Here is a 25,845-nt window from a genome sequence, read left to right as displayed (position 1 = left end):
ATAATGCAGATATAATAAATAAATTTTATTTACAAATAGTAAATTACAAAGATACACACGAACTTGTACATAATATAAGTTACATATTTTTCTTTAGTATTTATAAAGTTCACATTTTCTATTATAAATAATAATAGGTAAATGTGACGAAATACATTACAATGCTTATTTATAAAATCGGTTTCATAAATTCCATTATCATAGACAATACACCATTGTATTGCTTAAGGCATACCAGCTGAGTTCAGATAGTGATTTATAATATTAAAAATAATTGTCTTCAACACAATATGATAACTAGGAAAATAGTACTTTTATGAAACATTGTAAATTCTTATAGCAATAATAATGTAAAAGTTATACTATTAACAATATAATCAAATATATGATCATATATTTGCTGACAAATATTAAGATATGTATGTATAACTTATACAAAATAATATTGTTAAAAGAAAGTGTTCATGTCTATTAATTTTATACAAAGTAAGGTAACGTATTTGTTGTATAATACTTGACAAAGCTTTTGAAATAAATTACTTAAAGTACAACTTATATGTACTATTTAATAATATGACATTCTAAAACTGTACATTTGTAATTTTCTTATTGTTTTTAGATATTACAGTAGACATTAAAAAATGTATTATATTAATGTTGTATAATAGCAAGAAATTTACTTTAAACTAAATGCCTTATAATAGCTCTATAAATTTATATAAATTATCACGGCTTTAAAATATACTGTGCGGTTTAAAGTGCGTTTGAGTTGTTTCTGTAGGTATAATTAAATATTTAAATTGGTATTAGTGCATAAAATTAAAAATTGAAAATACTTTTCTTTTGCTTATATAAAATTAGATATACATATTAATGCACTAATACGAAATAGATATTTTTTAATATATCAATTTCATAAACCTTTAGAAATCAAACAATATTATTCTAAGGCATAATTCTCCAAAAATAATTTTAATCTTGTAGGATAATCTGTCATTACTCCTGTTGCTCCAAGATCAAAAGCTTTCTTAAATTCTTCATCTTTGTTTAAAACCCAAAAGTATACCTGTTATAGTATTTTTATTTTCTTAATTATTTTTTTATATTACTAGTTACATTATAGAATTCATTATGGAGTAATCACGTCAAAATATGTAATTGTAATATTAAATTAATATAATTTGATCAACTCTACTTACATGTATTCCACGTGCTCTTAAATGTGTAAATAAACATGGTCTCATTAAGAGTACATTGATAGTGCGTACAACTAGTTTTTCTAATGATAAGATCGTTGGATTTGATCTATTCTTCCGTCTTAAGAACATAAAAGTGTTTTTCTAGAAGTATTGTATATATTTTATATTAATTTAATATAACATTAACTTACCGTAAGTAAATAGAAGGTAAAAATATTTCTAAATGTGTCTCTTTTAATGGTACAAATGGTAACAATCCAGTATACATCAGAAATAATAACATTGTAACACGTCGCATAGAAAATAATAGATTCACATTTGGATTCTACAATGAAATATTAATAAATATTAAAAAATACCTATTTCTAAACTGATAATATAAAAATATTAATATAATTACTTACCATTTTGTAACATTTACGTGTAATTTCATCACTAAAATTACCCCAAACTGTATATTCCTCTCGTTTAAATTCTATAATCAAATCAGAAACTTGCTTTATAAGTTCATCATTGTTTATCTTAATGTCGATATTAATAGGAATATTTGGAAATGCCTCAAATACTTCTCTTAATAAAGGAAAACGCCTTTCATCTTCATTTGCAGAACCGATAAATTCCATGTCTGTGAACTACTATTTTTAAATAATTTCATTCAAAGCTATTAATATTCTTAGAAGAATAAGCAAAATACCTGGATCAAAATCAATTGGAAGACGTGGTTTTAATGGTGGTAGCTCTTTATAATTTAATTCGGAGATGTTTTTATTGGTACCAGTACTACGTAATAGATTTTGATCATGCGACACAACCACTTTACCATCTTTAGTAAGATGACAATCTAATTCTAGCATTTCAGTACCAATAGCCACTGCTCTGCAATTAGATATATTAATTTATTAATATATCTAACCAGAAATGATTCAATCATTTTTCAATTTGAATTCAGATTGAATTAAAATTGGCAACAATTATATAACATCATACGTTCATTTAACTACCACGTTATATGACATTTATTTCACATATAAACATAACCTTGAAAGAATATATTAAAACTAACCGTCGAAATGCGGACATTGTATTTTCATAATTTTCTCCTGCTCCTAAAAGTTTTAGAATGATATTAAAATGCAGTATTGTAATACTCATCCTAATATTAATTTAAAAGAGAATGTAAATAAGTAAATAGAACGTACCGCCTCTATGACTAATATGATGACAATTGAATTTTATTTTTTTCTTTTTATGAAGCAATCTTGGATATTTAAAAAGTATCATCGATGTTAATACATAACCTCCGATTAAGGTATATAACAACATTGTTCATTGTTTTACATCCAACACATCTTAGATATGAATTGAAACCATTTATAATATAATGAGTCAATGTAGTAGATGACACACACTTGGTGTTTCTTGGTGGTCAGTTTTTCAGCCAATAACAATAGTTACAAGAGATTTATGGCACCAGAAAAGTATGAATTTGTAACATAATTTTTAAATCATGATTTACATTTTTTGTCCTATAGTTAATTATTAAAATTTTAATTTAAAACTGTTTCAAATCGAACAATAGAGATGAGAAAATAATCTGAAATAAGAAATTATGTTAATTTTTAATTTTCTTTCTTTTGTTTTAGATATCCATAAACTGCATGTTTCCCGCGCACTGATATTTTTTTCTTTTTTTGTAGAAAAAATCTGAAAGATTTACCAAATATATTTATCTGTTTCTTACACTGTATAAAATAACTTTATATTTTCATTTTCTTCTTATTATGCGAGAAGAAAAATAAAACTTTACTCGGAAGATAAAATAATTTCTTTTTGAACTCTAAATCTAACCTATATTATAAGTTTAAGGGATATTTATGGATGTACAATATATATAGAGGAATGTTTCAAGTTCACAATCGACATTCAATACAGATTTTTCTTAATTTAATTCCAATGGTTATTTACAACTATTTTAAGAAATGGCTCTTAATTTAAAGGCTATTTCTATCCGAAAAAAAAATTTAAATACACGACCTACGGAGTGATATGTGGGGGGTTCCTATATATATATATATATATATATATCGACGAGTCAGTGCCTTGTATACTTTGGAAAAAATTGATATCCAACTAGATGTCGCTGCATATTCAGTCTCTTACACTAGAACATCATTGATAATCTGGCGCTTTATCACCGTCTTAAAAGAGCTAAAACGAACGCGTCGATTACCGATTTCATTGTATTCAATTGTTTCTAAATATTCAGTTTATATTTATCGTGGGTACGTATCCGTATACATGTATTGTTATTGCATCAATAGATACGTAAAGAGATTCATTTAAAGAGGTTTTATTAGAAAAAAAAAAAAAAAAAAAAAGTATGATACTAAAAATATAGTATCAGGTAAGAAAGGATATCAGAATGTTTAACATTAAATTGTCTTTTTCAATTGGATTTCTAATTAAAATAAACAATTTCTTGTAATATATAATATATTTTTAATATTATATTTTATAATAAAAAATAAGTAATGAATTGTTAATGATAATTAACATGTTATACCAGTGAAAAGAATTTGTTTTTTACATACTTCTTATGACTAGGTATATTAAAATATTTGTGTAATCATTTATTGTAAAAAAGAAAAAAAGGAAACAAAAAATGTTTTAAATAGTAATAAATTATATAAAAAATTATTTATATTCTTTTATATTCTAATTAGTAGAAAATTACATGAAAGTGTGAAATGAGATATAATACTTTTTATTTTATATATAAAATTATTATTATAATTTAGATTTATCTAGGAAACTATATTTGTTGTCTATCATTTGGAATAATCTTTATAGCTATTAACTACATTTGATAGTAGTGTTCTTTGTTTGTGAAAGGTCATCATGTATGACCTTACTCTTATCTTAGCTCTGAATATTGAATTAATTATCCAAGAGTAGAATTTCTGTTCTTTATTCGAAGTTGCATCAATACATTCAGTATTTATGATAAGGTAGTTATATTTAATAAGTATATATGCCATCCAATTTCTGACACATTATATAGTTGTAAATTCATATTAATAATATTTATTTCAGATATTTAAGAAAAATAATGAAGTTTTTCAGTCTACTATTACTTTTGCTTTGTTTCTGTAGTAGTCTATGTAGTACAAGAGAAATCACGTAAGTATATTGATTCATTAGAAATGAATTATGATTTATATTTTATATAATAAATTTGTATTATTATAGACATGAGGATATAAAAGATGCTATGTTAAGTTTGGTACATATGATGCGAGAAAACACAGAAAAATTGGAAAGACATGAAGTGCGTGAACGACAGTTAGGAGAGCAATTAAAAAAAGCTATATCTGTATTAACAAAGCGAGTATCTGCCATAGATGGATTAAAACAGCAATTTACAAAATTAGATGAACGATTTGCAGGAATTGAACAATTAATTGCACAGGTAATGTTATCTTATATTACAATTTATTTTACAATTCCATAACATAGCATGATTAGTAATAAAATTAATATTATAATTATGAATGTTATTTTTACTTTTGCGTAGAGGGATGAGCGAGAGCGTATACAAATGCAGAAAACAACAGATGCTTTAGAAGATTTGGAAGTTAAATTAGAAGGATGGTTAACAGATATAGAAACTAAAATAACCAAAGTTCATGATATATCATTAAATCATAGAGAAATAAATCCTGATATTTTATCCAAGTTAAATAATACAGAATTATTGCTTATAGGACACATTACAGATCTTGAATTTACTTTGAAATCAACATCAATGGAATTAAAAGAAACTGTAACAAATCAGTTAAACAAAGCACAATCAATGGATATGAAGGTAAACATCATGTAAAATTGACTTAAAAAACTGTCCACTATTGTGACACTTTCATTTTATGTTGTATATTCGTTAAAAAGCTTATTCTAATAATACATTGATTTATTTTGTATCTTCCAACAGTTGCAAGATATTAATGATAATTTAAAAAATGTTAAAAATTCAATGGAAATTATTAAAGAATCATCTAAATCTCCAAAGAAATATTTAGACGAACAATTAAATATCTTTTTACTAGTGAAAGAACAAAGTAAAGCATTAAAAGATATTGAAGAGTTGGTAAGGAATTCTATAGGAGATATTCATGAATTACCACAGTAAGTTATTTTCTATTAATTATAAACACAATAATAAATAAGTTATTAAGTATTATAATGTCTATTTTTATTTAGAGTTAACGAAGCTCGGACATTGCACAATGAAACAGAATTACTTTTACAAGAAACTAAACACACAATTAAAGATATCATTATTAAAGAAAGTATTGATATACAAAATAAAATAATGAAAAGTAAAGAAGAGTCAAAAGATACGGTTGAAGCATTAAGGTAATATAAATAAATATGGAATTGAAAAATATCTTCATAGGATATAAATACTTTGTTAATTGTAATTTATGAAATTTTAGAATGGCTATGGCAGATAATTCTAATCATGTAAGCAAGGAATTACATGATCTTAGCAAAGGTCAATTATTAATGGTTTCAATGGCTGATCATGTATTAGATACGAAAAAAAGAGTAGAATATGGCGTACATCAAATTCTTTTGGAAGTAGGAGACTTAGTGAAGGCACAGAGTAAAAATATTAACAATACAATCAATACAAGATTCGATGGAATTTCTAATGATATAATGGACAATCAGAATGGTGCTTTAGCAAATTTAACTACTAAAATGGAACAAGAAATGAATCAGGTGACTATATAAAAACAATTTTATAAAGTAGATCTCTAAATAGATATCTAACCTGTTTTTTTTTTTTTTTTTTTTTTTTTTGTAAAGGTTTGGAGACAAATAAATGTAATGTATCAGCAAATGACAGAGAGTGCGAAAGCTTTAGACAAATTACATAAGCAAAATGAAGTTTATATTAATGGTACAACTTCTACTATGGATGGAATGGAAAATAAAGTAATTATATTTAATAATATCAAATTATCTAATTTAATTATAATTGATATATTTAGATAAAAAATAAGGAATGGATGAGAAAATAATTAATTCTATACCTAGGTAAGCGAAATAACAAAGCGTATGACAGAAGTAGATAAAAATTTAAATTATCTATTGGGTCGTCTTTTATTGGTAACACAAGAATTTAACCAAATTAAGACTGGATTAGGTACAGCATTAGACAACATTAAAGCCTCTTTTAAAGAAGTGCAAGAAAAAGCCAGTGATTTAAGTAATCCAGGACCATATCCAGTGCCTGAAAATTATAGTGAACTAAATGAACCAAGAACTAACTAATTATATATACATGCAAAATATGGCATTGCAAGAAAGGTAGGAACCAAAGGAGTTATACATTTGAATATTTTATATACTTATATTAAATATTTGACGATTTACATACAATGAAAGATACTTTGTATGAAATTTTTTACAACTTTTTTTTTAAGTATATAATTTTTTACTGTGTAGTAAAGATATAAAATATTATCAATATATATAGAATATAACACATGCAGCTCATTTTTTATACAATGTTTTAAATAAATAATATATGTACATATAAATTTATATTAAATAAAAACTGATATATATATATTATATTAATAGAAAATAAGGCTATAAAGCTGTGAAAAAGTGTAAGCTAAACATGTATGTAAAGCTAAGTAGTATCTAGACAAACACATACTAAGTAGTATAATTTAGATACTTACTAATTCATACATTGTATTATTTCAATTAATGTTAGACTAATTGATTGCGTTTCATTTTGATCACATATTTTTCTAAGAACATGAAATTAATTTTACCGATGATATGTACGTTTTACAAATGTATATAGTATCCTATATAGTTTTCTACATTTTTTAAAAATTACGGTAAAGATTAAAAAAATAATGAATTTTTTTTATAGAACGTATGAAGAATATGGCATGGAAATTCGATGCTGTGATTTTTTAATGTAACTATTGAAGTATCCAAGTTCTTATGTAATCTAAGGCTCAAACTTTTAGGAATAGTTCCTACCGTACTGATAGGTGACTGTAGTGTCGTTGAGAATTGAACGCCATCTCTATCGTCTGTACGTATTGATGTGACGTCACTATGCAAAGGAAATTACACCTAACGACATTCGCCTAGAACAAAACAGAAGGGCGGGAATGATTCTATTAAATGCTTAGTCTATTCTACATGTTAATCGATCTACGGTCTAGATTTAAGGTTATGACTGCAGTATAGTCGTTTGGTTCATTTTATCATATCTTTGAAGATATTTATATTCAGTATCAATTTATCAGAGGAAAAACGAACAACATGTTTATAAATGTTCGATAAAGTGTATATATTTTTTTTCTATGTTTGTCATTTGTAAATAAATTGCAAATATGGTTTTTGAATCAATTATAGCAGAGCTTTTAAATAAAGTTTTGGGAGAGTATATTCAGAATTTGGATTATACGCAATTAAAACTTAGTCTATGGGGAGGTGAGTATGATTTTATATTATTAAATACTTTCTACAATTTTTTATCAAATGTTGTCTTTTGAATCAGATACTTATTTAAATTGTGAAATTGTAATTTCCGGTAAGAGAGAGAAAAAAATTAAAAGCCGATATCACATCACATTATTGCGCCTTTGTTTATGCAATATCTAAATGTAAGAATCATATTAAATATAATCAACGAATGTGACATCAGCTTCTATTTCTGATGTAATTCCATGCGCGTCTTATCACACGTTATATCAGGATAATTTTTAAATGGCCTATAAATGTTCGAACTAATCTAAACAAGTTATTGATCCGATTATATTAATAAAATTTTCAGTGGAGCAGACATTTTCACATTTTCATTTTTTTCTGTCATGTAATTTATTTATGATAATAATTTATAAAATATTATTTAAATATTACGAAATTATGTGACTTTATATTAATTAATATTTTTATGTATTATAAAATATAATGTCATTAAATAAATGTTTGTTATTTCAGGCGATGTAGTATTAACGGATTTATTAATAAAAGAAACAGCATTAGATGTACTGGATTTACCTATAAGATTAGAATATGGTCGATTAGGTTTGTAAATGTATTAGATAGTATTTTATGTTAAGATGCATTATATTTGAAAGAAGGATTGAGAAAGCAATGTTTACAATATATTTAGGTAAATTGATATTAAAAATTCCATATAAAGATATATGGAATGCTCAAGTTGATGCGATAGTCGAGGAATTATTTGTACTTATTGTACCTTCAAGCCAAGTTGTTTATGATCCAGAAAAAGAAGCGAAGCAACAATTAGAAGCCAAAAGGGCTGAGCTTGCAAGAATAGAGAAAAACAAACAATTAGCAGAGACTAAACGTAAATTTTTAAATAATCTTATAATATATTTTTTTTTAAATATGAGAAAAAAAAATGATAAATTTAAATATAATAAATTTCATATTTATTTTATTTATAGCACACGAAAAGCTAGATGATTCGATGGTTGAAAAATTAATTGCTCGTATGATAAAAAATATACACGTTGAAATAAAGAGAATTCATGTGCGTTATGAAGACCATGTTACATTTAAGGATCATCCATTTTCATTTGGATTTACATTAAATACATTTGTTTTAGAAAGTTGTACAGATACTTGGAGTACAACTGATAGCATGAAAGATATGTATGCAATTCCGCAAATTTATAAGGTAAATGATAGATATAATTAATTGATATTTTTTACAGTTAGATAAGAATGGTAATTTTTTAACTACTCAAACTAGGTATTATTTATATAGGAATAATTATATGAATTAACATGATTTATTTTTAATTATTTATGAAGTCATTATCATTTACTTTAATTTGTTAATACTTTTACAGCTATGTACACTAGATGGCCTGGCTGTATATCTTAATACTGGCATAGAACAATTTAGTAAAAATCCACTTTCTATGTTTTCAAAACTATTCTCTGATGGTATTGCAACGATGGATTATACTCCTACTGATTATTTATATTGTAAGTTATATTTTATTGCATTATATAGAATTAGTATTTTATTTTTTTTAATCACTTAAAAATATGTAGATAAATAATTATTATGATTCTTTTTAACAATTATAGTACTGGGTCCAATAAATGTTAATGCAAAATTAAAGCTTAATCCAAAACCTGAAGCAGATGGTAGTAATTATACCATTCCAAAAGTATGGCTCAATTTGGAAATGTTTAAATTACGAATAGCATTGACAAAACATCAGTATCAAACTTTAGTACAGTTAGGAGAAGGTTTGGATCAAGCTCAAAAGGCTGCTCCATATAGAAAATATAGACCAAATGTAACATCGTATAGGGGCCATTATAAAGAATGGTAAATTAATAGAAACCAACCTGGAGATTTATTTATATTAATATATAAAATAGAGTATACTCTTTATTACTTATTTTATTATTAATAGGTGGAAATTTGCATATACTTGTATATTGGAAGAAACTGTAAGAAGACATCGTAGAAATTGGGATTGGAATCATATGAAAGCACATAGAGATATGTCTCGTGAATATGCACAAGTATATCAAACAAAATTAACAACTAAAAAAGTAACGAAAGATATTGAAGAACGTCTTACGAATTATGAAAAAAAGATAGATCTTTTTAATTTAGTTATTATCAGACAACAAATTGAAATGGAAGTAAGTATTATATCTATTATTCAACTGGATGTATATTGAATTATTTTTAATACTTTATTATTTTTTAATAGGTTGAAAGATTAGCAGAGAAAGAAAAAACTCTTAAAGCAAAAAGAGGATGGTTCGGCTTTTTGTGGGGTTCTCCTCAAACAGAAGAAACTCAAGAATTGAATTCTGCTGCAGCTATTAGTAATTATTTTTACTTTTTATTTGTCTTTTAAGAAATATTGTGAAAACTCTTGTTTCACAAAAATTTATTTGTTTATTATTACAATTTTATGGATAAGATGTTCTATAAGTTTTTTTTTTTTTTTTATAAAATAGTATGATACAAGTAATTTAAAATTCGTACAATTTTTTAATTATTTCAGTGCGTAAATTCGAGGAAGCCATGACACCACAAGAAAAGGAAAAATTGTATCGTGCAATTGATTACCAAGAGAACATTGCACCAGCTCATTATCCCGAAACTTATGAAATGATTGATACTAATTTCTTCTTACATGGACTTCAGTTACTTCTTTTAGATACAGATAAAGAATATCCAAGTGTCTTGGATTTACAATTAAATAGTGTTAAGGCTGGTTTTAAGTCACGACCTTCTGCTAATGCTATTTTGTAAGTTTCTTAAGAAAATTCATGCAATACATATAATATCCGAAATAATATCCTCATTTTCAATAATATAAAGATTTAGAAAGATCATTGCATTATTGTTTTCAAAGTGATAAATAGTATTATTTTGTTTCACAGAATAACAACATCAATTAGTGATATGAAACTTTTTGGAGTAAAACAAAATGATTATATTCCTTCACTTTTCAATTCTGAACATGGAAGTGCAGATAATGTTTTATTATCTATTTCTTATGAAAAGAATCCTCTTGACAAATTATGTGGCGATCGTATTATTGTAAAATCAAAATCCGTGGATATTGTCTATGATGCTCAAACAATTATAGAATTAGTTAAATTGTTTAAAGTTCAAAATTCTTCAGCTTTAAATCAGTGAGTTATATCTTTTTTATATGAGTTCTTTGATAACATGATGTTTTACATAAAAGAATTTTATTTTTTATAGAATTCAAGCAGCTGCCGCAGAACAATTAGAAGGCTTAAAAGAAATGTCTGCTTTAGGTTTAGAGTATGCTATTGAAAAGCATTCAGTATTAGATATTCAGGTATGAAATTTTATACATATATATTCTTAAATATATATTAGAAAAAAGAAGATATTCTTAAATGAGACATAAACAAAAATAGAAATTATTTGATATTTTTCCATGTGCAGGTGGACATGCAAGCATCTCAATTAATTATACCACATGGCGGATTATATGATAGTACTAAATCATTATTTATAATAAATTTGGGTAGTTTGAAGATGCACTCTCTTGAGAAGCCTAAAAGTAATAAATCTAAAGCAACTGTTAAACAGCTTGCTAGTATGGGTAAAAGTGAAGAAGATATTTTATTACATTTAAGGGAATACAGTTATGATAAATTTGCTCTGAATATAGTTAATTTTCAGGTATGTATTTTTATGTTGCCTTTAATATAAGGTGTATATATATATATATATATATATATATATATATATATATATATATATATAAATATATTTTCTTATATTTATAGGTTCTTGTTTCATTGGGAAATGAAAATTGGAGGGAAGCCTTAATGAAACATAGTTCAATGACATTATTGTGTCCAACTACATTAGAAATTCAATTTCACAAATGTTTAATAACAGATGATCCTTTATTACCAAAAATGAGATTAGTAGGACAATTACCATCTCTTGCTATTAATGTAACAGGTTATTATGATAATATTTTTTTCAAAACTTATGTCAGTTCATTTCTTTTTGACAAATCTAAGAATAGAACATTTTGTATTATAGATGTACGTTTGTTAGAAGTTCTTAATATTGCTCAAAGCATTCCATTCCCTGAGGAAGAAACTTCTACACAACTTACAAAATCATCACTTGTAAGAAACTTGAGAAAATTAATATGGTTTTTTTTTTTTCAATATTACTATTATATCTTTTTATAAGCACTTTACCTTTTTTTTTTTTAGAGCAAATCCGTTTCCCAATTATCTCTATTTAAGGAATTGACTACAATTTCTTCAAATGGTAAAAAGAAGCAGGAAGATAAACCACTTAAACAGACAACTGATTTAGAAATGAAATTCGAAATGAAAGGTAGTCATTTTCTGATATAAATATGATAATTATTATATCTATTTCAAGAATATATATATATATAATATTTATATATTTGTTAGAATTCACTTTGTCAATCTCCAAACAAGTAGATGAAACAGTCATGCCATTTGTAAGATTTGAGATTTTACAGTTAGAAATTGACATGTTGCAACGTTCCTATGATCAAGAAATATTATTAAAACTTGGTGGTACTCAAATGAAACAGCATCATAATAGTGAAGAAATTTTTATGATAAATACTCCCATGTCAACTGGAAAAGACGAGTATCTTATTATAGTCCAGTATGTCAATGTAAGTTTATTTTTATATTTTATGATTAAAATTCATAAATATTATATAATTATTATATCATTTTTACATATAAATTTTTTATTGTTATAGGTAAATAAACGATCACCAGAATTTACTACTCGACATGGATCAGTTGTAAAATTGTTACAACTAGAATTTACAACATTAGAAGTAGTACTTCATCAGGAAGCCCTTATCGATTTTTTAAAATTTATGACATATATACAAGTAATATGAAATACAGAAAAATAAATGTAACGCATGTAATTTGTAATTTAAATCTTTTTTATTTATTTTTTTATTTTTTCTTTCATTGTTAGGATGAGATACAATCTATGTCTGCTTTAAAAGAGAAAGTGCAAGAAGATATAGTACCATCTCGGCCAACTCATTTATCTTTCATACAAGAAGAAACTTCTACATTTGTCAGAGATCAAATCCAGAAGCAGAAATTTAAATCTTCAAATTTACGTATGTATTTATCTATTTAGTAATTTTTCCTTACAACTGTATGATAATCAAAATTTAATATAGAAGTAGTCCCAACTGAATTACTGTTTCTAGAAATTTATATTGTTTGTGTGCAGGACGTAAAAGAGGAGTGGTTGAGTTTATAGATTTAAAAATAAAAGCTAAAGTTGGCACTATAAGTATGAAAATGACCAGTAATGTAAGAGACATTAGTGCTTTTTTTATTGAAGGGATTATTGCTGGTTTTATAATGAAGGCTTCATATTCACAAGCAAATATTAATCTTACTTCTATTAATATCAAAGATCTTAATACTACATCAATTTATAAAAATGTAAGATTATAAACATTTTATTTTACACTGAAAAATTGATTTTTTTTTTTATATAAATTCTGTCTTTATTAATCTTATAGATTATATCAGTAGAAGGTGAAGAATCTTTAAAAATTGAGGCAGTAATGTATAATATTGAACCACATGAATTTGATAAAAACAATATGTCTATTAAAATTATTATGGGTTGTCACCGTATTATATTTTTAAATGTCTTTGTTACAAATGTTATGGTAAGAGATTTTAATTACTTATAATGGTAATAATGTGTGTGTAAAAGTATATATAAACTAACCTTTATATTTTTAGAATTTTCTCAATAATTTCCAAGCAGCTCAACAAGCAATTAAAGAAGCATCTGCAGCAGCTGCAGAAGCAGCAAAAACTAATATTAAGGATGTTCAAGAAAGTGCAACGCGAGTAGAATTAAATGTAAAAATCAAGGTATATATATTGATAAAAATTACACAAATAATACGAATTTTTACTTATGCAATTCACATATATTTCGTATTATTTTAGGCTCCTCTTATATATGTGCCTAGAAATTCAAAAAGTGAACATTGTTTAATGTTAGATATGGGTAACCTTACAATTTGTAATATTTTTAAAAAACTAGAAGTTGAAACTGAATCTGAGGAATATCCTATAGTTGACGAGATGAAGATTGAATTACAAAATTTAAAACTCTTAAGGTATAATTCATTAAACAAAATTTATATCTTTTAAATGTTTATATATTTTTATTTTTTTATTAGAATAAGATTAAACAAAATTGAATTTACGATTGAGAACCAAGTTCTATTGCTAGAACCAGTTAGTTTTACACTATTGATGAAACGCAATTTGTCAACTGCATGGTTTACTTCTATACCAGATATTGACATGTCTGGTCGATTGAATAAAATTAATTTATTATTAAGTCAAGAAGACTATGCAACCATAATGAAAGTTTTAGAAGAAAATTTAGGAGAATCAATGGAAGAGCCTAAACCTACACAAATTTCGGGACATAATGATAAAAAGTCTTTATCAGATCATCAGAATAAGCGAAGAGCAAGTAAGTGCTTATAATAAATGTCTTAACCTTGTTATTTCTTGTATATTTATATTTCATTTGATTTAAATTCACAGTAGAACCAATTAAAGTGGACGTTATTACTGAAGAAGAAGTTACAGTTTCTCAAGAGCAAAAACATGTGCATACGTTTATTAAATTTGAATTTATTATGGATAGCCTTGTCATTAATTTGTTCACAGGAGGTTCCAAAATGGTAAAGTTATATATTTGCAGAATTGTCACAGAACTAATGTGATATTTATTATATTGTTAATAATGTAATTTATTATTTTATATTAATATTAAAATTATTATATTGATAAATTTCCTTTCTTCAAACATTATAGAATTATATTTTATTACAGTTACAAACTCAAACGTCACCTCTACATCTTCCAGAAAATGGTTTGGCAAGGTTTTCCTTAACACATTTTGCAGTTAAAGGACGAATATTCGTTGGTGATTTATTAGCAACTTCTATCCTTCTTATGAATTGTACTTTGGACGATATTCGGCCTAGTAGAGAAAGTACTTTGACAAGACTCATGGAAAGGACAACAACCTATTCATCTGCACATGAATCGGAAAAAGATGCAAAAACTGTGAGGAGTATGTTGGATGTAACAGTTAGACGAGGCCCTAATGACATATTTGGTAAATATTACATACACACATACGTTATATATAATTATAATATATATTATATTTTTGATGTTTAATATCTTTTATATATAAATTTGTAGTTGATGTCAGAGTGTTTTCATTCAGTATTATTGTGTCACTTGATTATCTAATGAAGATAAAAGATTTTTTTAACATTGAATCTTCTACGTCAAGTAAAAATGTATCACAATCTTCACAAAAGGGTTATAATGAAGTAGTGACTAAGAAACGATCACCTCAAACTTCAGGAAATACTACCCAAATGTTAACTGTGAATTTACATGTAGAAAAGCCGGATATCATTCTTCTTGAGGATATGGATGATATAAATTCAAATTGCATATTATTAAATGTTTGTAATTTAAATATAATCTTTATTTATTTAGTAATAAATAAATAAATAAATATATATATATATATATATATATGTATTGTTATTATATTAAGATTTTATTTTCATAGACTGAGCTACTTTTAAAAATGCGCATAATGGGTGAACATCAAGTTATAACAGGTTCTATTAAAGATCTTTCTCTTTTAACTGGTATATATAATCCTGCTAAAAGGGCTGATTGGATATATCAGGTATGAGACAATTATATAATTATAATCTTCTATTATATGTAATATGAAATTTAACATATATTTTTTTATTTCATCTATGTAAAAGGTTTTAAGACCATGTAGTGTTAGTGTAGCAGGTTCTACACCTGAAGGAAAAGGTCTTCATATAGATATATGTTGTACAGATATTCACATTTCTGTGTCACCAGGTATACATATATACATATATGTCTAATATTATATTTATGCTAATATTACTAATTATTCATTATTTAATAAATAAATATTTTATAGGTGTAATTGAAATTTTGAACAATGTCATTCATACTGTAACTAAAACAGAAGTAGAAGATAATGAAGTGGTGAAGCCTGAACCTAATTATAAAGGACTTTGGCAAATTACTCCATATAAAGAACAAAATTATTGGTTTTTGAAACCAGGTTTAATGCATTTCATAATTTTTATTTAAAATGAAAAATTTCTTATATATAGAAACTTTCTAATACATTTCTAATGTTTGTTTATATAGAGATTGCGATGGATGTATCAGAATATTTTTCTTATCCTGATTGCGATGATAATGCGGTTTATAAACCTGAATTAGCTATTATTTCTGCACCAACAATTTTATTGACATTGGAAGCAGGTGTTGGTAACAAAACATTGCCAATGCTTCTGATGCATATTGGATTTCAAAGCCATGTCAATGATTGGAGTACTAAATCTGTATGATTATATATATACCTAAATAAGTTTAAAAAAACAAATATTTTTACTATAATACAATTTACATTTTGTAGATGTCCTTGGAATGTACAATTTCTCTTATAATGGCATATTATAATAGTCGTTTAGCTTTATGGGAACCATTGATAGAACCAAAGGAAGGAATACAAAATGGAAAACGTATTTCAACTCCTTGGGAATTAAAAACGAAAGTAAATTCGCTAACAATTTAATATTTTTAGATTTTGTTTTTTAAATATGTTTCAAGTATATTTTGCTTTTTTGTTTTTATCAGGTACAATTTAATGATTTAGCAGTGAGCTCTAGAGGAGCTAGTGCAATCAGTCCAAGTATAGAGAGTGAACCAGAAGATTTACATCAAATTGCTAAAATGTCCATTGACGTAACATCTTCTGTAAGATAATTGATTATAATAGTTTTTTAAAAAGTAAAATATATCAATCTAACGATTTTATTTTATTTTTAAATATAGGAAAATCTAGAGATTACAGTGACCAAAACTTGTCTCGATGTATTAAAACAATTAGGTAATGCATTTTCTTCTGCTATTGAAGCTGGTGGAAAAATGGCCACTCAAAAATTAGCACCATATGTATTGAAAAATGAAACTGGCTTGCCAATGACACTAAACTTAGAACTTAGTCATTTTAAGGTAGAAGTAGTATATATAAATTGCAACGTCTATATTCTTATATAATACAGTAATTTATATAGATGAAATACATTAATTTTTAGATATTTGACAGTGGTTCAAGATCAAGCAATAAAGCAGATTTGTATACCGAAGTAATTCTCGAATCTGGAGCATCCATAGAACTTGTACCAAAGTTTACCAAAATAGAAACACAGCTTCTTGAACAATTAAAAGCTGACTCTGTTAAAGATAGTGAAGACAATAAATTTGTTGTTTCGGTAATGCAAATAATTTTTAAATATTCATTAAATTGTGTGTCTTTTCCTATAAAAATAAATTAATGTATTTTTCATATATTCCTATAAAAATATATTAATGTATTTTTTAGTTCAAAGAAATTTGTGATAGACTGACAATACCAGTTCTTCGAGCAGATAAAAGATTCTTCTCGTTGAAATATCGTAAAGATAACTCAGAAGAATGGGGTATTGTTTCTGATGTTGTTGTTGATGAAGGAAGCACTATTGTTACACTTAGAAGTATCCTTCAGGTAAATATTTTTTGGCATGATTATATTTTTGCCAAATAATATAATCATTTATACTATTAGATTATTTAATATTAGAGAATTTTGATTAAAAATAGCAGTTTTTTTTTTTTTTCTTAATATATGATAATTATTATAGGTACATAACCATTTCACCGAACCTATATCTGTATATTACATGACGAAACGAGGAAATGAAGTTGAATGTGTAGGCACGGTAGCTCCTGATGATCGATTGAATCTTCCATTGGATGCTGTATATACACCAACAAATATTTATTGGTTGTTCTTTAGTGTTAATGGGTTAGTTCATTTTACATTGTCTATATTTGCATTATCACTTTCTTATTATTAGATTTAACTTTAAACCACTATTACAGTTATATGGTTTCAATAGAACCATTTGTTTGGAAAGACCTTCAAAAAAATGTTTCCATGACAAAACTGCTAAAGTGTGAAGCAAGATCAAAACAAGAAATAATAGAACCATTTTATATACAGGTAATTATGTCAATCTATATATATATATATATATATTTTCTTTAATTTTTATGGTTTTTTTTTTTAATTACACTTTTGAAAAACTTTTCTTTGTAAATAATTTCTTACAATAACTAAAATTAATATCTATATTATATTATATTATATTATATTATATTATATTATATTATTGTGTCAATAATACTACTACAAATATAATTGTGAAATACGCGATGAATTAGATAATATTATATTGTACAATTATTTTTAACTTTATTGAGAGAATTTTGTTGGAATGCTTCGTATGCTTGTACAAGAAGCGATTTTTTACTTTTAGATGTTTTTCGTGATGATTGTGGTTGGTAGTATTCTCTATAATAACAACACGATCAGTTTATTATTAAATGCTATCGACTGGCAATACAAATTATGTAATTTTATTGATCACGTGAAACGTTTCTGCTTGAATTGTTTTAATTCAGAGCACCCAAAATATGTGGAAACGCCTATTCAGGTACTATCATATTCTTCAGTTAATATGTTGCAATCTTGTATATTAGTGATGATTTTATGGAGAATAAGAAGTGTACCTGCATTGTTTTGTTAGTTAGATCGTTTGTTATTAACTGTGAATGTAGAGATTAATATTTTTTATAAATGTATATTTTTTAACTAGAAATACTTGCATCATTTTTTCTGTTACTGAGAATATGATTAGTAAAGAGATGAGTATTATGTATGTAAATGATAAGGTAAAAGTTAGAGTTTTTTGGTGAGTGTCATTTTCAAAAATCACACTGAAAATGAAAATTGGATATACTATATATATCCCTTACCCATACACACACACACGCACACATATATATATATATATATATATATATATATATATACATATATACATATATATAATTTATTCCGAAGTGATTATATTATATTGTAAAACTATCATTTAATTTTATTATTTTTATATCAGCTGCTTGTAAAACTATGGTTTAAATATTTACCAAGTATTTTTTTGCATGATTCTTATGTCTAGTTAGTATTGTTATATGAAATATTGTAAATATACTATGTTGTTTATAAAAGTGTATTATAGTATATTAATATTTGCAGGTTGTAGGAGAAATAGAGCAAGTTTATTTTGAAAATACTAGTCGCCACACAATGGCAAGCACTATTTATAATGTGCATTTATATCCATCTGTATATCTAAAGAATTTTTTGCCAATTGACATTATTATTTGTCTTCCTGGGATTATTGAAGAAAAACTTTTGGAAGCTAGTGCTACTTTACAGATTCCAACAATTGACTATACAAAGTCAAATATTGTTATTAAGGTAAAGATATTAATATTATATATATCATTTATATGTGTAGCTAAAGTGACATAATTGTTTGATTTTGCAGCTACCAAATTATTTAGAGAAAAATTGGTCATGCAAAGGTGAAATAATAGCAAATCCACCAGAATTTTCAGTCTGGTCTTTTGAATCGTTTGATAGTGCACAAAAAGTTGTTATGGATTTAGGAATGCATACATCATATAAACATGGTTCCATTATAATGGCTCTCTATTGTCCTTTTTGGATGTTAAATAAAACTGGATTAATGTTATCTTATAGGGTAAGTGTAAAAACATGTTGTCTTTTAATAAATATTGTATCATTTAGGTGTATATTTTTTATATATAACTAATTCTTTACTTATTTATTCCTAATATAATTCTACTCAAAATTTCATACAACAATTCAATCAAGAGATTGAATGTCTCGTAGTATTAACATTAAAAAAAAAATATATTTGTACAAATCTTTTTATTAATCTTTAAATAGAAGCAAATTCACCGACTAACTATGCTTGCTGGCTTTCTTCTTTTCTTTTTTTTTCTATGTGAAAAATATATATTAGCATAAGTTTAATTTAGATTTTACAGCTTTTTTTTTTTATGTAATAATTTATATAATATAAATATTGAATTTATAGGGCGTTTCAAAAAGGATAATGATATTGGAGTGTGAAGTTGCTGAACAAAAATGTCTTGCATGATCCTTTAAATTAATATTCAAATTTATATTTATACCTTTATTTAAACTTAATGTATTTGTTTATAATATTTTATCATGTAGGTGTCTCTTTAAATTTATTTTACGACATTGAACTCAGAATATTATTTTACAGAAGTCAAGTAAGGGTGGTAAAGAACACTCAAGTCCAGTTAAGGTAGAGCTTTATTACTATTGCACTTTAACTTCATGCTTTTTATAGAATTATTTTCTTGAAAGCTTGTAAAATATTATTTTAGAAGCTTGTAAAATTTTTGTGCTATTTATGATTAAAGTATTTATTAGTAGAAACTTTTCAACATATACATTTGGTATGATGCTATATGTATTTTTAATTCTTTTTAATTTTTTTAAAAACAAAGAAAACACTAAAAAATGATAGTAATATTATTAAATTAATAAAAGTAGTAGTGTGTTTCATTTAAGTGACATTTATATAATAATTTTATTTGAATCTAAAAATGAAAATATATAATTATTCTTTATAAGATAATAATACAAAAATAGCACACTTTACATATTTGTTTTTATATATATATATATAAAGGTATATTTCAGAAACTCATTTCTGCTATGAAACCTCATCATCCACGTGCACAGTATAGGAAGAGGAAATCGGTGATATTTTCGTTTCAAAATTTATTTAAATTTGTTTAAATAACATTTAATTGCACTAATATTCATAAATTCAAAATTATAGTATCACATATACGAAACTGCAATACTAATGATATTTACTAATGATATTTCTTGCCAATATAAAAGTTGTTTTAACATCACATATGCACAGCTTGTTAAGCTGATATATATGTATATATATATTTATACACACACATTCACATACATATATACATGAATACATACATACACAAGCTATTTATATTCTATTTCTTCTATAAGTTTATTTAGTTTTTCTATTTCCTTGCATTTATTAATATGTTTTAAATACTTAAAAGAACACACATACATAGATAAAATATAATGTGTTATATATGTTTAATATATTATGAGTATATATGTTTAGTATAATGTCATAATCTGCAGCAATGTTTTGGTACTGTATATGCATGAGCAACTAAATAGGAGCATCATTGGAAAAATACTTGTGTTTTTATATATTTATTTGAATTTTAATTTCATTGCTTAATGAAAACATTATTATGAAGAAAACTATAGTAGTCTTACCTTTCATTTCAGAGTGGTGAAGATCATTTAAATATTTTATATCATCCAGAACATTTTAAAGGACCAATATTATTTTCATTCCGCTCAAAAGTCTTTTTTGGTAAAAAGAAAGCAATGGTGAAGGTAGAAGATGGAGAATGGTCTGAAAAGTTTTCCATTGATGTTGCAGGAAGTGAAGGAGTAGTTGCATGCAAATACAATGGAATGATATATCAGGTATATTGTTTATTCATTACAAAATTATGTTGTATGTGTTACCTATATTATATAATTACGTATATGTATTTTTATAATAAATTTTTATATTTTAGATTGGTGTACATAATCAACTGACATATAATTCTTTAACAAAGCAAATTACATTTACGCCTTATTATGTTCTTATTAATAATAGTGATTTTATAATTGAATGTCAAGAAGGCGATAGACCTGCTGATCCACTTATCGTAGTATGTTAAAAAGAAAACAAATTTATTCTTAAGTAAAATATATATTATATAACATATATATTTTTTTATATATATCATAATATATAGGTTTCACCTGGAGAATGTTCTGCTTTTTGGCCTCGTTCAGAACAAGAAGTAAAAACTTTGAAAGCAAAGGCTGCAGGATATCCTGAAAAAACAGCAGCTTTCATTTATACTGATAGCCATACTACGCTGTTGAAACTAGACAACAAGGTTTGTGTTTATTATTATGTAAAATAACTTATTAATAATTAAAACGTTGAACAATTATTTAATAATTATATTTTATTATTAGTACGGTGGTATTAATGTTGATATACAAATCAATGAGGGTGGGATATATATTTCAATGACAGGTTATAGTCCTGGCAATGCTCCTGCTCTTATTATAAATCACACTCATTATTCAATCAATTTTTGGGAAAAAGGATCTATAAATATAAAGTGCGTATAAAATTCGTTCAGCAACAGATTTTTTAACTGACATATTAAATAAATAAACATTAAATATATGTAAATCACATATATTTGTAAATCACAACTGCAAGAACATTTGTATGAAATAGAAAACATTTATATTTTTTGCAGAACTATTGCATCATTTAATAAAATGTTTTATACCTGGGAAAATCCTGCTGGTCCAAGAAAATTAATGTGGGAAGGTGATAACAATAAAGAAATAGAAGATGATCTAAGAAAGGTAAAGTAAATTATTCTATTAAAGATTTACCAAACCATTAGAATTTCTAAATTATTTCTAAGTAATCATTTTTTGTTTGGTTTCACTTTTTAGGATACTTTGGGTGCTTTTAAAATACTTATTTCGAATACAGAAGAGGACATATATTATGTATCATTTCTTAATGGTACACAAAGAGTACTTCTATTTACTACAAATTTGAAAATAGCTGAAGATTGTCAACTAGTAGGCGATTTTGAGCCTATTGAACAAGAGATAACTCTTAATATTCATGGAATAGGATTTTCACTTGTAAATAATATTACTAAGTCAGAGCTTTTATATATGTGCATAGCTAGGTAAATACTCTTTGAAGTATTGGGTTGGCAACTAAGTGATTGCGGAAAATGTAAAGTCCACCTATCGACAAAATCCGCAATCACTTAGTTGTCAATCCAATATATCTATAATTTTTTAATAACATTGGTATACCGATATATTGTTGAATAATGATATATTATATTATTTATTATAGCTCTGGTATAATATGGGAAACGTGTAAATCTACTGGAAGTAGATGGCGTGGTCTTAATGCAAGAGAAATTAATATTATTGAAGAAGGATACCAAAAATATATACGTGAATTACAAATTGAGAAGGATCCGTCTTATAGAGTATTACTTGAGCCTAAGTTGGAGGTAGAGATCTAAAAATTTAATAATTAGCTTTATTCTATAATATTTATTTGCCATAATAGCCAATATTTATGCTGTAATTAATTTTAGGTTGATTACTTAAATATGGAAATGTTAAAACCACATCGTCGTTACATGCGACGTTCATTCCAAACTGGTTTATGGCTACAGTATAAAACATCAACTCATCAAGTACAATTACATGCAAAAATTAATAGATTACAGATAGATAATCAACTTTTAGATTGTGTTTTTCCAGTTATTCTAGCACCTGTTCCTCTACCTAAAAGTATCACACAAAGTACAGGTGAAAAGTGTTCTTAGTATTTTTTCTTATTATAACATTGGATTGTTTATTCCTAAAATTGTATTAATTTTACAGTACCTAAGCCATTTGCTGAACTTAGCATGGTAAAACGTCTTTTGGAACATAGCACCGTGCAACAATTTCGTTATTTCAAAGTACTTATTCAAGAATTTCATATTAAAGTGGATATAGTATTTATAAATGCCATTATGGCCTTTTTTGAAGCCAATGTAGCGAATGATGCGGAAGAAGTAAGATTTTATATTGAAATAATTGTTTTATTTATATCTATAATAAATATGTATCAAAAAGTTTTTAATTTTTGTGTCGTAGAGCGAATTATTCCGCACAGACATGAAATTGGTACATGAACCACTTATGTATCATGTTAGTCTGATCACAACAGCTGAGCAAAAGAATTTCTTCGATTTATTACACTTTTCACCTCTTAAGGTTAGTGATCTTATTTTTTACTTATATTATTATGTATAAAAATTCTAAACATGTATTTTTATGATTATATAATTATTCTTTCTCCATTAGATACATATTAGTTTTTCAATGACTGGTACTGGAAGTGGACCTTCTGCACTACCTCAAGTATTAAATGTATTATTACAAGGGATTGGAGTTACTCTGACTGATATTAATGATATCGTATTCAAGTATGTTATTTTATTCCCTAGTTTTTTTTTAACGTGATAAAAGAAAATTAATAAAAAATTAATCATTTTAGATTAGCATACTTCGAAAGAGATTACACTTTCATGACAAATAAGCAATTAATCTCAGAAGCAACTACGCATTATGTAGGACAAGCTATTAAACAAGCTTATGTTCTTGTGTTAGGTCTTGACGTTATTGGTAATCCATATGGTCTTGTAGTAGGTACTATGAAAGGTATCGAAGATTTATTTTATGAGCCTTTCCAAGGTGCCATACAAGGTCCAGGAGAATTTGCTGAAGGATTATATCTTGGTGTAAGAAGTATGTTAGGTCATACTGTTGGTGGAATGGCAGGAGCTGTATCTAAAATTACAGGAGCTATGGGTATAAGAAGATTACATAATATTTTTTTTTATTTACTAGTTATGCATACGTACATTTGTAATCGTAATGTTTTTATATGTAAAGGTAAAGGAATAGCTGCTTTAACTTTTGACAAAGATTATCAAAGGAAAAGGCAAGAACAATTGAATAAACAGCCAGCAAATTTACAAGAAGGACTTGCAAGAAGTGGAAAAGGTTTGATAATGGTATGCTTATGAATTAAGTTAATATTTAACAAGAAATACTTTTTTATGACTTATATATTAAAATTAGTCGTTTATATAGGGAGTTGTAGATGGTGTAACTGGTGTTGTAATGAAACCTATATCCGGTGCTAAAGAAGAAGGCGTTGAAGGATTTTTCAAAGGTTTTGGAAAAGGAGTTGTTGGACTTGTAACTAGACCAACTGCTGGCGTTGTTGATTTTGCTAGTGGATCTTTCGGCGCTGTTAGACGGTATAAATATATTTCTTTTTATATTTTGTAATTTTTTATATCTATAAAAATAGTTTAAAAAATAAAAATATATTTTAGTGCGGCTGAATTAAACGAAGAAGCTAAAAGAGTTCGTCCACCGAGATTCCTGCAGCCAGACAGTCTTGTTCGACCTTATATAAGAGATGAAGCAGATGGTAATAAAATTCTGATTGTAAGTAACTCATACAATTTTATGATAATAATATGGCACATAAAATATTATAATAAATTTAATATTATTGAAATTTATATATGTAGTTTTTTTTCTTTTTCACAGGAACTTGAAAAAGGAAAATATGCAAACACAGATATTTATTTCTATCATATATATATAAATAAGGATGTCCTATTACTTACTGATAAACGTATAGCGTATCTTGAACATAGTGATTTATTCGGTGGTTGGAAGGTATTTCTCAGATTAAATTTGAAGAATTTCTCTATCTACTATAAAATTATTTATTCAAAATCTTACTTTGTAGGTCGATTGGACTCATACATGGCATGAAATTGGTGAATTACCGAAAGTAGTAGATAAAGGGGTACAGATTTTCATTAAAGATTCCTCAAAAAGAAAGAAACTGGGCAATTTATTTGGTAGTACAGAACAATCCAAAGTAATCTTAATACCAGATAACAATATAAAACAGGTTGGAAATTTTTTTTGTTTTTTTTTTGCATTTATACTTAAGTAATAAAAAATAATTATTTATGTATCTTATTATTTTTATAGTTACTTTATACTAAAATATGGGAACAGATGAATCAATATGGATTAACGGATGAATTTAAATAAGTTACCAGTATGAAAATCAAAAAGAGAGAGCATAATATATTGACAAATTACTTTTGAAACTTTATGCTTAAGCAAAACTAAGAGTGCCTAAATGCTCAATTTGCATTAAGCTTTGCAACTGAAGTTATATAATTTTCATGCACATTCAACTAGTTTTTTATAAAT

The 25,845-nt window shown here is 25.7% G+C and overlaps 3 protein-coding genes across 15 annotated transcripts; 2 read left to right on the top strand and 1 right to left on the bottom strand.

Annotated features, from left to right (window-relative positions):
- Positions 1-10: 10 nt before the first annotated feature.
- LOC124952863 (lysophospholipase D GDPD1-like) lies at positions 11-3,270 on the bottom strand. 4 transcript variants are annotated; one of them, XM_047503386.1, is made up of 8 exons: positions 2,917-3,265; positions 2,399-2,793; positions 2,263-2,305; positions 1,894-2,075; positions 1,604-1,824; positions 1,391-1,524; positions 1,200-1,317; positions 11-1,066 (listed from the first exon to the last, which is right to left on the bottom strand). In XM_047503386.1, the coding sequence occupies exons 2-8, from the start codon at positions 2,520-2,522 to the stop codon at positions 941-943; spliced, it is 948 nt and encodes a 315-aa protein (XP_047359342.1). In that variant the 5' UTR covers positions 2,523-2,793; positions 2,917-3,265; the 3' UTR covers positions 11-940. The 4 variants fall into 4 exon arrangements, with proteins under 4 accessions (XP_047359342.1, XP_047359343.1, XP_047359341.1 ...); XM_047503387.1 differs by having other exon boundaries at positions 11-1,041; positions 2,399-3,270; XM_047503385.1 differs by having other exon boundaries at positions 2,399-3,265.
- On the top strand, positions 3,231-7,645 carry LOC124952860 (centromere-associated protein E). Of its 8 annotated transcripts, none has more exons than XM_047503374.1 (10): positions 3,231-3,481; positions 4,293-4,379; positions 4,449-4,668; positions 4,774-5,064; positions 5,188-5,381; positions 5,457-5,612; positions 5,693-5,981; positions 6,069-6,197; positions 6,300-6,572; positions 7,153-7,645. In XM_047503374.1, exons 1-9 carry the CDS (start codon positions 3,246-3,248, stop codon positions 6,534-6,536), a joined length of 1,839 nt encoding a protein of 612 aa, XP_047359330.1. In that variant the 5' UTR covers positions 3,231-3,245; the 3' UTR covers positions 6,537-6,572; positions 7,153-7,645. The 8 variants fall into 8 exon arrangements, with proteins under 8 accessions (XP_047359330.1, XP_047359331.1, XP_047359328.1 ...); XM_047503378.1 differs by lacking the exon at positions 7,153-7,645 and adding an exon at positions 4,050-4,207 and having other exon boundaries at positions 3,349-3,481; positions 6,300-7,054; XM_047503377.1 differs by lacking the exon at positions 7,153-7,645 and adding an exon at positions 4,050-4,207 and having other exon boundaries at positions 3,352-3,603; positions 6,300-7,054.
- On the top strand, positions 7,591-25,760 carry LOC124952857 (vacuolar protein sorting-associated protein 13). Of its 3 annotated transcripts, XM_047503364.1 has the most exons (59): positions 7,591-7,724; positions 8,235-8,321; positions 8,410-8,607; positions 8,708-8,940; positions 9,116-9,254; positions 9,360-9,606; positions 9,695-9,929; positions 10,001-10,118; positions 10,301-10,547; positions 10,683-10,937; positions 11,011-11,110; positions 11,221-11,460; positions 11,568-11,748; positions 11,833-11,921; positions 12,012-12,138; positions 12,222-12,454; positions 12,545-12,682; positions 12,775-12,925; positions 13,042-13,259; positions 13,340-13,492; positions 13,569-13,703; positions 13,782-13,954; positions 14,018-14,319; positions 14,394-14,533; positions 14,685-14,973; positions 15,063-15,334; positions 15,445-15,567; positions 15,653-15,755; positions 15,841-15,987; positions 16,077-16,273; positions 16,348-16,485; positions 16,569-16,688; positions 16,767-16,946; positions 17,030-17,206; positions 17,317-17,478; positions 17,615-17,778; positions 17,856-17,976; positions 19,072-19,296; positions 19,367-19,582; positions 20,138-20,179; positions 20,581-20,640; positions 21,220-21,423; positions 21,519-21,656; positions 21,744-21,890; positions 21,973-22,121; positions 22,266-22,377; positions 22,471-22,715; positions 22,892-23,054; positions 23,142-23,358; positions 23,434-23,609; positions 23,692-23,811; positions 23,902-24,023; positions 24,095-24,408; positions 24,493-24,614; positions 24,694-24,863; positions 24,942-25,056; positions 25,162-25,293; positions 25,367-25,534; positions 25,618-25,760. In XM_047503364.1, exons 1-59 carry the CDS (start codon positions 7,625-7,627, stop codon positions 25,678-25,680), a joined length of 9,852 nt encoding a protein of 3,283 aa, XP_047359320.1. In that variant the 5' UTR covers positions 7,591-7,624; the 3' UTR covers positions 25,681-25,760. The 3 variants fall into 3 exon arrangements, with proteins under 3 accessions (XP_047359320.1, XP_047359321.1, XP_047359322.1); XM_047503365.1 differs by lacking the exon at positions 20,581-20,640; XM_047503366.1 differs by lacking the exons at positions 20,138-20,179; positions 20,581-20,640.
- The last annotated feature ends 85 nt before the right edge of the window (positions 25,761-25,845 follow it).

The sequence above is a fragment of the Vespa velutina genome, chromosome 11 (assembly GCF_912470025.1).
Source record: "Vespa velutina chromosome 11, iVesVel2.1, whole genome shotgun sequence".
Lineage (NCBI taxonomy): Eukaryota > Metazoa > Arthropoda > Insecta > Hymenoptera > Vespidae > Vespa > Vespa velutina.
This window is presented reverse-complemented; position numbering and strand designations above follow the sequence as displayed.

Coding starts and splice junctions, on each gene's coding strand:
- LOC124952863 (XM_047503385.1), bottom strand. CDS start 2,522: ATGTTGTTATATACCTTAATCGGAGGTTATGTATTAACATCGATGATA. Junction 2,306..2,398: donor TCATATTAGTCATAGAGGCG/GTACGTTCTATT, acceptor TAAAACTTTTAG/GAGCAGGAGAAAATTATGAA. Junction 1,318..1,390: donor TTACCTTCTATTTACTTACG/GTAAGTTAATGT, acceptor TATGTTCTTAAG/ACGGAAGAATAGATCAAATC.
- LOC124952860 (XM_047503374.1), top strand. CDS start 3,246: ATGTGGGGGGTTCCTATATATATATATATATATATATATCGACGAGTC. Junction 5,382..5,456: donor GATATTCATGAATTACCACA/GTAAGTTATTTT, acceptor ATTTTTATTTAG/AGTTAACGAAGCTCGGACAT. Junction 5,613..5,692: donor GATACGGTTGAAGCATTAAG/GTAATATAAATA, acceptor ATGAAATTTTAG/AATGGCTATGGCAGATAATT.
- LOC124952857 (XM_047503364.1), top strand. CDS start 7,625: ATGGTTTTTGAATCAATTATAGCAGAGCTTTTAAATAAAGTTTTGGGA. Junction 20,641..21,219: donor AGTATAGGAAGAGGAAATCG/GTGATATTTTCG, acceptor CTTTCATTTCAG/AGTGGTGAAGATCATTTAAA. Junction 25,294..25,366: donor ATTTATTCGGTGGTTGGAAG/GTATTTCTCAGA, acceptor CTTACTTTGTAG/GTCGATTGGACTCATACATG.